At 31.7% G+C, this 13343-nt stretch overlaps 2 protein-coding genes across 2 annotated transcripts; one reads left to right on the top strand and one right to left on the bottom strand.

The window, feature by feature from the left end:
* Positions 1-1586: 1586 nt before the first annotated feature.
* Positions 1587-6995, bottom strand: LOC141483071 (uncharacterized). Its single transcript, XM_074177281.1, has 2 exons — positions 6283-6995; positions 1587-6222 (listed from the first exon to the last, which is right to left on the bottom strand). Exons 1-2 carry the CDS (start codon positions 6375-6377, stop codon positions 5844-5846), a joined length of 474 nt encoding a protein of 157 aa, XP_074033382.1. The 5' UTR covers positions 6378-6995; the 3' UTR covers positions 1587-5843.
* Positions 6996-9536: 2541 nt separating this feature from the next.
* On the top strand, positions 9537-12214 carry LOC141483067 (uncharacterized). The gene is made up of 2 exons (XM_074177262.1): positions 9537-11417; positions 11881-12214. Exon 1 carries the CDS (start codon positions 9620-9622, stop codon positions 10646-10648), a length of 1029 nt encoding a protein of 342 aa, XP_074033363.1. The 5' UTR covers positions 9537-9619; the 3' UTR covers positions 10649-11417; positions 11881-12214.
* The last annotated feature ends 1129 nt before the right edge of the window (positions 12215-13343 follow it).

Here is a 13343-nt window from a genome sequence, read left to right as displayed (position 1 = left end):
CCTTGAGACAACTTTGTTGCAGTTAATTAGGATATTTTCGTTGCATTTCATTGAAATACTTGTTGTTTGCCAAATAAACCCAAATTATCTGCGAAAAGAAAAAATTTAGAGCAACAAATCGAGTCAGATATTCAGAAAAATGATTCAATTGAAGGAATAAATGAACAAATGTCTCAGCAGCAGCAGCAGCAGAATCCTAAAAAACGAAATTTGGAGGAAGAGTTTGAAAATGTTGATAATAAGAAAATGAAAATATCCATATAAATATTTACTGTAATAGGGTGAATCTGTCAGTGTATCGAGTAATTCATAACGAGATGGTTGTCAAAAAATGTGAAAGAAAACAATCTAAAAATAAGAGGAAAAATATCTCTAGGAAGAAAAAAATTGTGAAGAAATGTAGGAATAAAAAGGGGATGTGTTTCATGACAGCGACACGAAAAATAAAAAAACAAATCATCAGTAAAAAACCAAAGACTTTAGGAGAAGCTGTGACGGTAGCTTTGAAATCTGCAAAAAAATTGAATATTAGACCAACACGTGTTGTGAAAATACCCAAAACAGGTGGAATACTTCCTTTGATTCCTATTTTTGCTGGGTTGAGTGCACTCGGTGCCCTAACAGGGGGAGCAGCTGGAATTGCCAAAGCTGTAACTGATGCTAAATCTGCAAAAAATCAGTTAGAAGAAGCTCAACGTCATAATAAAACTATGGAATCTATTGCATTGGGGAAAGGATTTTATTTAAGACCTTACAAAACTGGTTTGGGGTTGTTTTTGAATCGTACCACCGTTTGAGAGGGAGAGGTGAAACATGAAAAAAATTCCTCATAATCGTCCGTTATCCAATATCGACTTGATAAAGTATGCAAAGGATTTAAAAATTCCATTCTTCAGATCTGTCTATATGAGAGATAATTTACCGAAAAAAATCCGAAAAAAAGAAAGAGGAATAATAAATCTCGATAAACAATCCGGACCTGGGACTCATTGGACTGCCTACCGCAAAAATGGTTCTCATATAATTTATTTTGATAGTTATGGTAATCTGAGGCCACCTCTGGAAGCTTTAATATACTTCAATTCAGATGGACCTTGTCTCATTAATTATAATCATACTGTATATCAATCATATAATTCTGTTAATTGCGGACAACTATGTTTGAAATTTCTTTCTCAATAAACATGTATGCAATCAATGTTTTCTCTTCATTCCACAGATAACCTTTAACATGTGTTCATATACGTTCACCTTATCAGGCCGAGATTCGATTCTCTCGTCTAAAATTAATCCTCCTATCATACTGGACGATACAAAAAATTATGTTTTAGGATTGATTGACTTTGTAACATTCAATACAATACCGAATGTGGATGAGACTAATAATATTTTTTATATTGGGTCTACAAAAATTAAGATTCCTCCTGGTTCATATGAAATATCTGATATAGAGAGTGAAATTATGAGGCAATTGAATGAAGTGAAATCGAAAGAAAGTACGAAACAAGAACTCAAGGCGAAAACTTCAAATATCATAACTAAAGAAGAGGAAAATTCTGAGAGTAGTATCGATCTGAAATTGTATGCAAACCGAAATACTTTGAGATATGAAATCATGTCCAATAAACCAATTCATTTTGAAAAACCTAACTCATTGGCACCTCTATTGGGATTCGAGAAAAAGAAATTACAACCGAATAGAAAACATATATCGGTTTTTCCAATCAATATCTCCAAAGTGAATTCGATTTGTTTTGAATGCAATTTAATAACGAATTCATTCAATAATGACAGTGCCGTACATTTGTTACATATGTTTTACCCCACCGTACCAAGTGGATTTCGAATTATTGAAAAAGTTGCAAATGTTATCTATTTACCAATCAACACCAGACATATCGATGAGGTTTTCCTTAAAATAAATGATCAAGAGGGTAATTTAGTCAATTTCCAACAGGAAACGATAACAGTAAGACTTCATCTCAAAGAGCAGCTCTGATGGTATTTTTATATAATATTACAACTTTTCCAACAACATCAACAACAACAGCACATAGTATAATTGATAAAGATCCTGGAAAATGTGTCACTATAGGAAGTGCTGTTAAACGGTTAACATCAGAAAATCGACAGTTTCTTCTTTCACTTGGTTTTCGAGTACTTTAAGTGTCAAAGTGTCAAAACGGCTACTTTTTACGAGTTTTGGTGTAACCTCAAAGTCAACATCAGTTCAAGATTCAGACAAATTTTATTATTTTTCAAGTGTTCTTGCGGTGGCAGAAGCAGCAGCAGCAGAAGTAGCAGAAAAACAAAAATACTAGATAGTGGAAAAAGGAGGAAAAAAACGCAAAAATGAGCTTTAATATATTGAATATTGGTGAACATGTATTGATGGATGATTCTATAACTAATTACGAGATGCATAGTCATCCACCTTATGCAAATACGACATTCAATAATTCTGATGAAATTAGAATTCCTATTCAAACTCAAGATATTTATACATTACCATCCCAAAGTTACCTTTATATCGAAGGACGATTAACCGATGCTGAAAATAAACCTAGTATAACATTAAATTTCGTGAATAATGGTATGGCATTTCTGTTCGATGAGATAAGATATGAGATAGGAGGCACAGTAGTGGACAGGGTGAGGAATCCAGGTATAACATCATCTATTAAAGGATACATCTCCTATACAAGTAGCGAATGTGATAGATATAATAATGCCTGTTGGAATCATTTGGAATATCCAAAAGTATCCGATTCGAATGGATACTTCAACGTCTACATCCCCCTGAAACACCTTTTGGGTTTCTGTGAAGATTTCAAGAAAATAATCGTAAACATTCGCCAAGAATTGGTACTCATTAGAACAAGTAGTGACGTAAATTCTGTAATATCAACGAAGGATAATGAAAAACCCAAAGTTAATTTAACTAAAATTCTCTGGAGAATTCCTCATGTTCAAGTTTCCGATACAGAAAAATTGCGATTACTCAAGTACATTGAAAAAGGACGTGACTTAGAAATTGCATTCGGAAGCTGGGAACTACACGAATATCCACTTTTACAACAAACAATGACTCATTCTTGGAATGTGAAAGCATCTAATCAATTGGAAAAACCTCGATTCATCATTGTAGCTTTTCAGACTCAGAGGAAAAATCAGATCAAGAAAAATATTAGTCATTTCGATCATTGTAATATTACCAACATCAAACTCCACCTCAACTCAGATGTATACCCTTACGATAATATGAATTTGAACTTCAAGAAAAACCAGTTTGCATTACTTTACGAGCTCTTCGCTCAATTTCAAGAATCCTACTATTATAAAACTTCTGGAGAGCCCTGTCTTACATTGACTAAGTTTCACGATATCGCACCTCTATTTGTTATTGATTGCAGTAGACAAAATGATAGCTTAAAGGTAGGAGTGCAAGATATAAGACTCGACTTCGAAGCCAGTGAAAATATTCCTGCAAATACATCAGCATTTTGTTTGATTTTACACGATCGTTTACTCAGATACAATCCACTAACGAATTCTGTGAAACAATTCTAGAGTGAGTTTTATGATGAGTAGTAATAATAGAATAACTTTCAATGAGAAAAAAAATGAAGTTCATTACATATTTGCTTGGAGTTTCGCCTATAGAAATGCAAGAAAAACTTATTGGGAATTTTTTGCCATTGATCGAACACGCTTTCAGCGACGTATTCGGAGCAGTTCAGCTTTTATAGATCCAATTTTAGAACATTCACATAGACAAAAAATTTTTGACCAAAGATTTCGCGAGAAGAGCTTGAAAAATTTTAATCTTATTTGATAACAGAAAAGTATAAATATATTCATTGGATTTGTAGTTACTTATAACGTTTTATCTCAAACATGAATACACAACAATATGATCAAATTGACATTGAACAGTATACCAAAAATTTGATTAGAGAACTTTGTCCTGATATGGAAGAGCATAAAGTGTCTTCCGAAGCAAACCGTTTGATTATCAAAGCTTCCAGAATTCTTGAGAAGAGGAGAGCACAACCACCAAATCAAATTCGAAACAAAAATCCAAAGGATCCAGGAATTAGAAAATGAGTACCATTGTTTTATGAAATATGTATGACAGATAGTGTATGTATTAATAAAATTTCATCAATTTTCTTGAGTTTTCTTCTGACCGTCATACCATGAACTTTCAAACTGATGTTAAAAGGGATATTATTGAAGAACTTCATAAACAAGCCCGAATCAATTTCAAAAGACGAAGAGTAATCATTAAGGGTTTCGATGATCTTTTTCAAGCTGATTTAGTTGAGATGATACCATATTCTAAAGTGAATAAAGGATATAAATATATTCTAACTGTGATAAACTGTTTTTCAAAGTTTGCTTGGGCACTACCTTTAAAAAATAAAACAGCTAATGCTGTGTCCAAAGCTATGGAAGAAGTTTTACGTAAACAATCACCACAAAATTTACAAACTGATTCAGGTAAAGAATTTTTCAACTCAGAATTTAAGAAATTGATGGAAAAATATAAAGTTAATCATTATAGTACGTTCAGTGAAAAGAAAGCATCAATAATTGAGAGGTTCAATAGAACAATGAAGTCTTGGATGTATAAAGAATTCAATTTTCAGGGTAACTATAAGTGGCTTAATGTATTGAAGCATATTTTGGAAAAATATAACAATTCCACTCATAGAACCATTGAAATGAAACCTGCTGAAGTGAGTAAAAAAGACGAAAATAAATTACTTCACACAGCCTACAATCATATCAAACAAATTGACTTCAATAATAAATTCAAAGTAGGAGATCATGTACGCATATCTAAATTACGAGGAATTTTCGATAAAAAATATTTTCCAAACTGGTCAACAGAAATTTTCACGATAGCAAAAGTACAATTGACAAATCCTGTAACCTATTTACTGAGAGATGATAAAAAGCAAGATATTTCAGGAGGTTTTTACAAAGAGCAATTACAAAAAGTAAAACATCCTGATATATATCTCGTAGAAAAAGTACTTAAAAGAAAGAATGGAAAAGTTTTCGTTAAATGGTTAGGATTCGATGACAAACATAATAGTTGGATAGATAAGAGAAATATTGCGTAATCAGCATTCGTATTATAAATACTCTATGAATCAGTATATTACTTTATTTTTACGGTGTCATTGAGTGTGGTATCATGTTTATCATCGATGTGCAAGGTTTTCAATATGGTAAAGGAAATTTTTTATGTAAAGAAATTGCAATTTTGAATGTTGAAAATGGAGTATGGTACCATCGAATGATTAATTTACCAATAGGCATCAATCAATATATGCCTCATGTGAAAAAACATATGAACTGGTGTACAAATAATCTACATGGATTGTCATGGCAGCATGATCAAAGTTCAACAACAACAACAGTAGCAACCATCAACTACGAACAAATTTCGGAGTTCATCAAGAATTGTGTTGGTTTTGATGCTGTTATAAGTGTGAAAGGTTGTGAAAAGAAAAAATGGTTAAGTCAACTCATTCAAAATGAAATTTCCGATTTGTATGAAGAAGGATGTCCTGCAATAGAAAATTTGAAAAGTTTTCTCAAGTCACACCATTGTATGAATCATTTAAATAACAGTTTGAATTGTGCACTAGAAAATGTTTTTTTATTGAAATATTGGTATTCTCACTGTAAGAAATAAATTCTGAATTCTTGTTCTTATAATGAAATATTTACTTTCCACACATTCTCATTATACATGTGATTTTTACTACATTGCAGAAATAAAAAAATATTTTTCTCAATTTTGTTTATTTTATTATAATAAATAAATTTTACAAAAAATCTTGGGATTCTTGGAAATAAGTAGGGTGTTGAGAGTTTTCTCCTTCAAAATCTTCAATTATGACAGGAGATAGTGATCGTGTTGGAGGCGGTAGAATTTCTTTTGATGATGATGATGAATCCTTCAACTTTTTTGGTGGTGGAGGTGATGGAATAGCGTCCACGTCATCATCATCTTGTATATTGAAATTGAACCGTTTCACTGCTGTTTCCAGAAACCCCAATTCTTTTTCATTTTCAGCCATTGCCCGGGTTACTTTCACTGGCAAATTACCAAATTTCTTGGTTAAAGTAACCATCTTCGGACTGTATTTTAAATATACTAAAATACAGTCCTCAGATTTTTTTACAATCTGCTTCACACCATATCTATAACAATATGAAAAATTGTTCAAACACAAGTAATAATATCAGTTGAAAATGACTTACCTGAATAATTGTTTAAGCACCACCATTGCCATATTAACGGGCAACATTTTTGTATTTGTAATATTGATAATTAAAGTTGTTGGAATAGTCGACATTTTTGTTGTTGTATCTCGATTCACTCGTAACTAGAATGATTTTCCAAAGACACAGATCCGTCAATTTATACTGTGAAATTGTGCTGATAAAAATGAATAACATCGTAATTATGTTGTTTATGCAATGATAAACGAGTGAATTATCATGTATCAAGTACGTGATATAATTTTTCTATTAAGAAATATCAATACCGTGTTACCATAACACACATGTAAAGTTCATGATTTGCGAGTGCATTATCATGTATCAATTACGTGATTTTCCATTAATTCATTGCGATAAACAGACGTTTAAAGTTCATGATTCACATAATTAATGACCTCTAATTTATGGAAATAGCGCGCATTTGAAATAACAACTCATTAGCAAATAAGTGCTGCATAAATCTTATAAAGTAGGTTTGTAAATTGAACTGATCGCAATTTGACATCATTCGCAAGGTAAGTGAGAATAGATTAAAACTGTGTTGATTATCGTTCGTTATTCACTTTATCATTTTCACGCTACTAAACAACAATGAATACCTGTGCAGAAATACAAAAAGTTAGCGATAATATTGTGTTGAAAATTCAAAAAGTTGGTAAGTTGATTAAAAGTAAAGCTGAGTATTGCAAGTGGATTAAATTTTTGAACAAAAATATCTTACTTTTGAAAAAATATATTAAATTCAACGAATGTTCGAACAAAAAATATTTTTCCAAATTAGAATCGAATTTGGCTTTATTGAAATATTATAAACAAAAATTCAACTTTCATAAAAATGTTGATAAAAACAAAAAAAGAAATTTAATTTGGCAAGATTTAGAATCATGTTTCAATAGTCGTGTAAGGACTGGTGCAATCATTAATTTGAAAATTAAGGATCCTACGGAGTTCTTCGATAAAGCATACAGATCTTTTATATGTAAAGTTAGGAGAGAATTGAAAAAAACTTTATTGAAAGTTAACGTTATATTTTTAGCGAATTTCATGAAGCCTCAAACCGGTGAAACTGACATCAAACATTTTCAAACAAAAAACAGAATTCTCGATTCGAATACAGATTTTAAATTATTTTACGATGAGCATATCAAACATAATATTTTGACAAAACTTGAAGAATTTCAAGAAAAAGACAGCGGTTGGAGCCTTTATGAAATTTTACAATTGAAGGTGAACCTTAATAACTATACACCGAATAATGTAGGTATTTCTACATATATTGAAGTACCTAAATTCATTCAAAATAAAAAGGCTGTCCTTAACATTCAAAATAATGATCCGTACTGTTTTCTTTGGTCTATTGTGGCAGCTCTTCATCCATGTGCAACTAATGTCTGTAAAAAATCATCATATCCACATTTTTCTAATATATTGAAATATGAAGGGATTGAATTTCCACTTAAAATTAAAGATATAACAAAATTTGAGAAAATGAATAATATGTCAATAAACGTTTTCGGTATTGAAAAAAAGGAAATCGTTCCTATCCGTTTGAGTAATCTTGAATTTTTAACAACAATTAATTTATTAATACTTCAAACCGAACATGATTTCAATGATGTTGATTCATGTGATGAAGAAGAATTGATGGACTTAGATGAAAATGTGAATAATTTCAAAACTATTTATCATTTTGCTCTAATAAAATACATGTCGCGGTTGTTGTGTGGACAAAGTGGTGACATAAATCACAAAAAGTTTTATTGTACCAAATGTCTCAACCATTTCTATTCACAGGAAGTATTGAACAACCATATATTCACCTGTAGAAAAATGAATAAAACCAAAATAACTCTACCATCTGAAAAAAAAAAATTTTTATCTTTCACAGACTTCAAAAATAAAGAACCCGTACCGTTTGTGATTTATTCAGACATTGAAAACATTTTGGAAAAATATGAGGATGTGAAACCTAGTAAGAAAATTCGAAAATTTCAAAAACATATTCCATGTAGTGTAGCATTTTACTTATTGTGTACTTTCGACAATTCAAAATCAAAATTCGAATTATATACTGGTAAAGATTGTATCAGCTGGTTCGTCAAACGTTTACAACAGCTAGCTTTCGAATTAAATCCAGTATTTTCCAATGTGGTTCCAATGATTCCGCTATCACCTCAACAAAAACACGATTTCGATTCAGCCACTAACTGTCATATTTGTCTAAAACCATTCACAGAGGATCAGATCGAGGTTAAGGACCACTGTCATATATCTGGAAAATTTCGGGGTGCAGCCCATTCCACCCCTTGCAACATTAACTATCAGAATGATAATATGATACCTGTTGTTTTTCATAATTTATCTGGTTACGATAGCCATTTCATTATTAGAGCTTTAGCGAAAGAGATTTCTGGTGCTGTCAGATTGTTACCAGTAAATAAAGAAAAATATATATCATTTAGTAAACAAATTGACAATACAAGTATAACATACCGATTCCTAGACTCTTTTCGTTTCATGGCAAGTAGTCTAGATAAATTGAGTTCATAGTTAAATCATTCAGAAAAGTTAATCACAAAAAGTTTCTGTAAAAATCAAGAGGAATTCAAACTTTTATCTAAGAAAGGTATATTTCCATATGATTATTTTGATAGTTGGGATAAAATGAACATTGACAAATTACCACCGATCGAATGCTTTTTCAATAAATTGAGAAAGTGTGGTGTAACAGAAGATGAGTATTCACACGCTGTTAAAGTATAGGATACTTTTGAAATTCAAAATTTACAACAATATATGGAGTTATATTTGAAAACAGATGTATTACTTTTGGCTGACGTTTTCGAAAACTTTCGAAAAGTATGTATGAAAACATACGATTTGGAATGTTTGAAATATTACACTGCACCAGGTCTAGCTTATGCAAGTTGTTTAAAAATTTCAAAGGTTACTTTGGAATTATTAGATGATGTAGATAAGCTAATGTTTATTGAAAGGGGTATAAGAGGAGGAATATCTCAATGTAGCAATAGATATGGTAAAGCTAATAATATTTACATGAAAAACGAGTATAACCCTGATCAACCCTCATCATATCTCATGTACTACGATGTTAATAACTTGTATGGTACAGCATTATCAGAATATTTACCTGTAGGTGATTTTGAATGGAAAAATAATACTGATTTCTATTCTGAAGATATATTTAATACACCTAATGATTCTGAATATGGTTAAGTACATATTAGAAGTTGACTTAGATTATCCTGTAGAACTTCAAAATGTTCATAAAGATCTTCCATTATGTCCTCAAAAAATGATTCCACCCATATCATCATCAAAAAATCCAAAATTGTTAACAACACTTTTCGATAAGAAAAATTATGTTATCCATTATAGAAATTTGAAACAGGCAGTCAGTTTAGGTCTCAAAATCAGCAGAGTTCATAAAATTTTGAAATTTAAACAAATACCATGGTTAAAAACTTATATTGATTTGAATACGATGTTAAGACAAAACAGTAAAAATGAATTTGAGAAAAATTTTTATAAGCTAATGAACAATAGTGTCTTTGGAAAAACAATAGAAAACTGTCGTAAATATAAAGATATTAAATTATGTACTAAGTGGGAGGGTAGATACGGAGCAAAAAGTTACATATCTAAACCGAATTTTCATAGTTTGACCATTTTTGATGATGATATGGTAATCATTGAGATGAAAAGAGTCAATATAAAACTGAATAAACCCATTTATGTGGGTTTCAGTGTTTTGGAAATTTCAAAAACTATTTTATATGACTTTCATTATAATTATATCAAACCTAAATTCAATGAAAATGCGAAATTGTTGTATACAGATACTGATTCATTGATTTACCACTTTTTCACCGATGACATTTATGCACATATCAAAGAGGACATATATAAATTTGATACATCAGACTATGCTGTAGATAACCAATTCGGAATTCCATTGGTAAATAAAAAAGTTTTAGGTTTGATGAAAGACGAAAACAATGGAAAAATTATGAAAGAGTTCATTGGTTTGAAGTCGAAAATGTATGCGATAAAAGTAGAACATGGAGAGAATGACGGGGAAAATTTGATAATTAAAAAAGATAAAGGTGTAACCAGAGCCTCTCTCAAAACTATAAATTTTCAAAATTACTACGATTGTCTATTCGGAAATGAACATTTTGAAGTAACGGAAAATCTGATTCGTAGTAAAAAACATGAGGTATATACAATAAATCAAAGAAAAGTTGCATTAACTCCTTTCGATGACAAACGAATTGTAAATTATTTATCAAGTGATACATTGCCTTGGGGTTTCAAAATTTAATCCACACATGTAATATTCATTTTTACAATTAATTAACTCACAACTTATATTTTAACACAATGGAAAAAACGTTTCTATCTTGAGTTCTTTTTCCGATTGATTTGTGATTTTACAGAGCGATATGAACAAAGCAATCCAGGAAAATATTATTAGTAGCACTAATGGAAACGAAATCCCTCAAGTTAATGGTCCTTCAAAGTATCGGTGTAATGACAGGAGATGTTTGAGAGTTTATGAAAGTTTTTCATCAGACTATAACTTTTGTCCACCCTGTCATCAACGTCGGGATTCTGGGTCCTATAGACAAAGAATAAGGAACGAGAGGGATTCAAGAAGTCAGTTGAGGAGACAACAACTGACAGCATAACCATCATAACCGCTTCAACTGTTCATTATTCATTCAACAACCACACATGAGGAATTTAATTTTTCGACCTCCAACACACTTTCTGTTTCAGTGAAAATCAAAAGATGGATTTTAGCGATTTATTCGAGGACACTTTATTGAAAGCATGTGAAGATATGGAAAAAACTTTACTACAACTCTGTAAAGAGAAAACAGAAGAAAATATAAACCTTAAAACGAAAGAATCCATAAAAAACGTATTATTTTGCAAACTGTGTAATAATCCAAAAGACAATAAGGAAGCATCAAAAAGAAGTACAAGACAGTATTGTAGAAATTGCAAAAAGAAAACCGTTTTTGAATTATAATCGCCGAAGCATCTGAGAATTGATAAACGTTATGCAGACAATCGTGGAGTCATTCGTAAGTAAACAATAGCATCATTCACATCATTATGCCTGTACCAGTGAAATATAAGTGTACTAAATGTGGAGGAGAAACAAATTATCCGAATATATTATGTTTAGAATGTATAGTTGAACAGATTTCACGTGACGTATATGGTATAAAACATCCCTAATACAACTGTTACGTCTAGTAGTAATCGAGTTGCTTTCAAAGAAACACACACAGCGATAAAAATATGTATTTGTTGTACATTATTCTTCTACTTTCACAAATTTGCAACATCCTAACTTCAAAAGTTATTTATATCAATACACCATACAAGTTGGAAAATGGTAGCTTTTTATTAATGGAAGTACATCCAGATACGATTATTTTGAATGAATATCCAGCTTTCTACTCTGAAAAATCAATACCGTTATGTAAGATAAACCAACAATATTCCTCAAACATTTTTGTAATTATTCTTTCATTTTTTCAGATTCTACGGTAACATGTAAGGACAAAGGAAAAAAGTATAGGTGCGGATACGTTATTGGATCACACGAAAACTTTCATCCCATTGTTCCATTCAAAAGCCGATTAATGTGCGGACATCATAGCATTGAACAATTCCATAAACCATCCATAACTTACAGAGGTTTCTGGTGGACAACTGTTGAAGATTTTTATGAATATGCAAATATTAATCTCAAAAAATATTTAGCTTTACCAGAAATTTGTTATGTATACTTATTGTCATCTAAAAAAGATGAATTTTTGAAAATAACTCATACATTGTGAATACCTACTAATTAATAAACGTTAATAAATTATGTATTTCCTTTTTCACAATATTCATGTTCAATCATACATATGACCCTTAAGGTCAACTAATCTGGTTTATTATCAGTGAAACACCAAATATTCCAACGAAATGCAACAAAGTATTCAAGTTTAATTATACATCTGACCTTAATGTCAGTTAATCTGGTTTTCTATCAGTAAAATAACAAATATTTCAACAAAATGCAACGAAAATATCCTAATTAAGTGCAACAAAGTATTCATGTTTACTTATACATGTGACCTTAAGGTCAGCTAATCTGCTTTATTATCAGGCAAACAAGTATTCCAACGCAACGATATCCTAATTAACTGCTACAAAGTTGTCTCAAGGTCAACTGCTGCACCGACTCATCGAACACATTGGCGTACGCCTGCTTTTACGAAACGAACACATTGGCGTACGCCTGCTTTTACGAAAAGGGATCGTCTGATGAGGGTGCCCCAACAGGGGTTGCCCGAAAAGGGTTGCCCGAAGAGGGTTGAAGAGGGTTGCCCGAAGACCATCCACTGAGCCAAAACGGCTCTACGACACGGCTAACCTACACCTGTCGAGGCCTCTTCTTACAACACCCTCTGGTCATTGACCATCACAACCCTCTGGTCATTGACGATCTACACAAGGGTTGCTCAAGAACTCTTTGGCACACCATTGTTCTTCGACAACAAGGCCTTTTTGACACGCTTCTTCACCCCACACAACCGCACCCCTTACGCTCTCGATGGACAGCTCGATGGCATGGTTACCATTGTATCTAGAACCACGTTAGCTATACTACTATCACTTCAATTCTTTTCAAAACCAATAATCATACTGATTGATTATTGTAAATAAGTAAATAAGTACTGTTCGATCATTCAAATTTTGACACCAAAAATTTGTTAAGATAAATCAAAATGCCTCAAAACCAACCAGAACCAGAAGCAATCGAACCATACAAGTTATCAGAAATATTTTCAATAGTGCCTGAATTCGAAGGTGATCAAATATTTTTTGAACACTCTCTTAAATGCTTGTGATTGTGCATATCGCATGTCAACAGCAGACCAACGCGATCTATTAGTGATTCACATCAAAAACAAACTCAAAGGTAGAGCAGCACAATTGATAAGTTCAAG

The sequence above is a fragment of the Leptinotarsa decemlineata genome, unplaced genomic scaffold (genome assembly GCF_025532065.1).
Source record: "Leptinotarsa decemlineata unplaced genomic scaffold, Ldec_3_MD MMD2_P_RNA_scaffold_14, whole genome shotgun sequence".
Taxonomy (NCBI): domain Eukaryota; kingdom Metazoa; phylum Arthropoda; class Insecta; order Coleoptera; family Chrysomelidae; genus Leptinotarsa; species Leptinotarsa decemlineata.
This window is presented reverse-complemented; position numbering and strand designations above follow the sequence as displayed.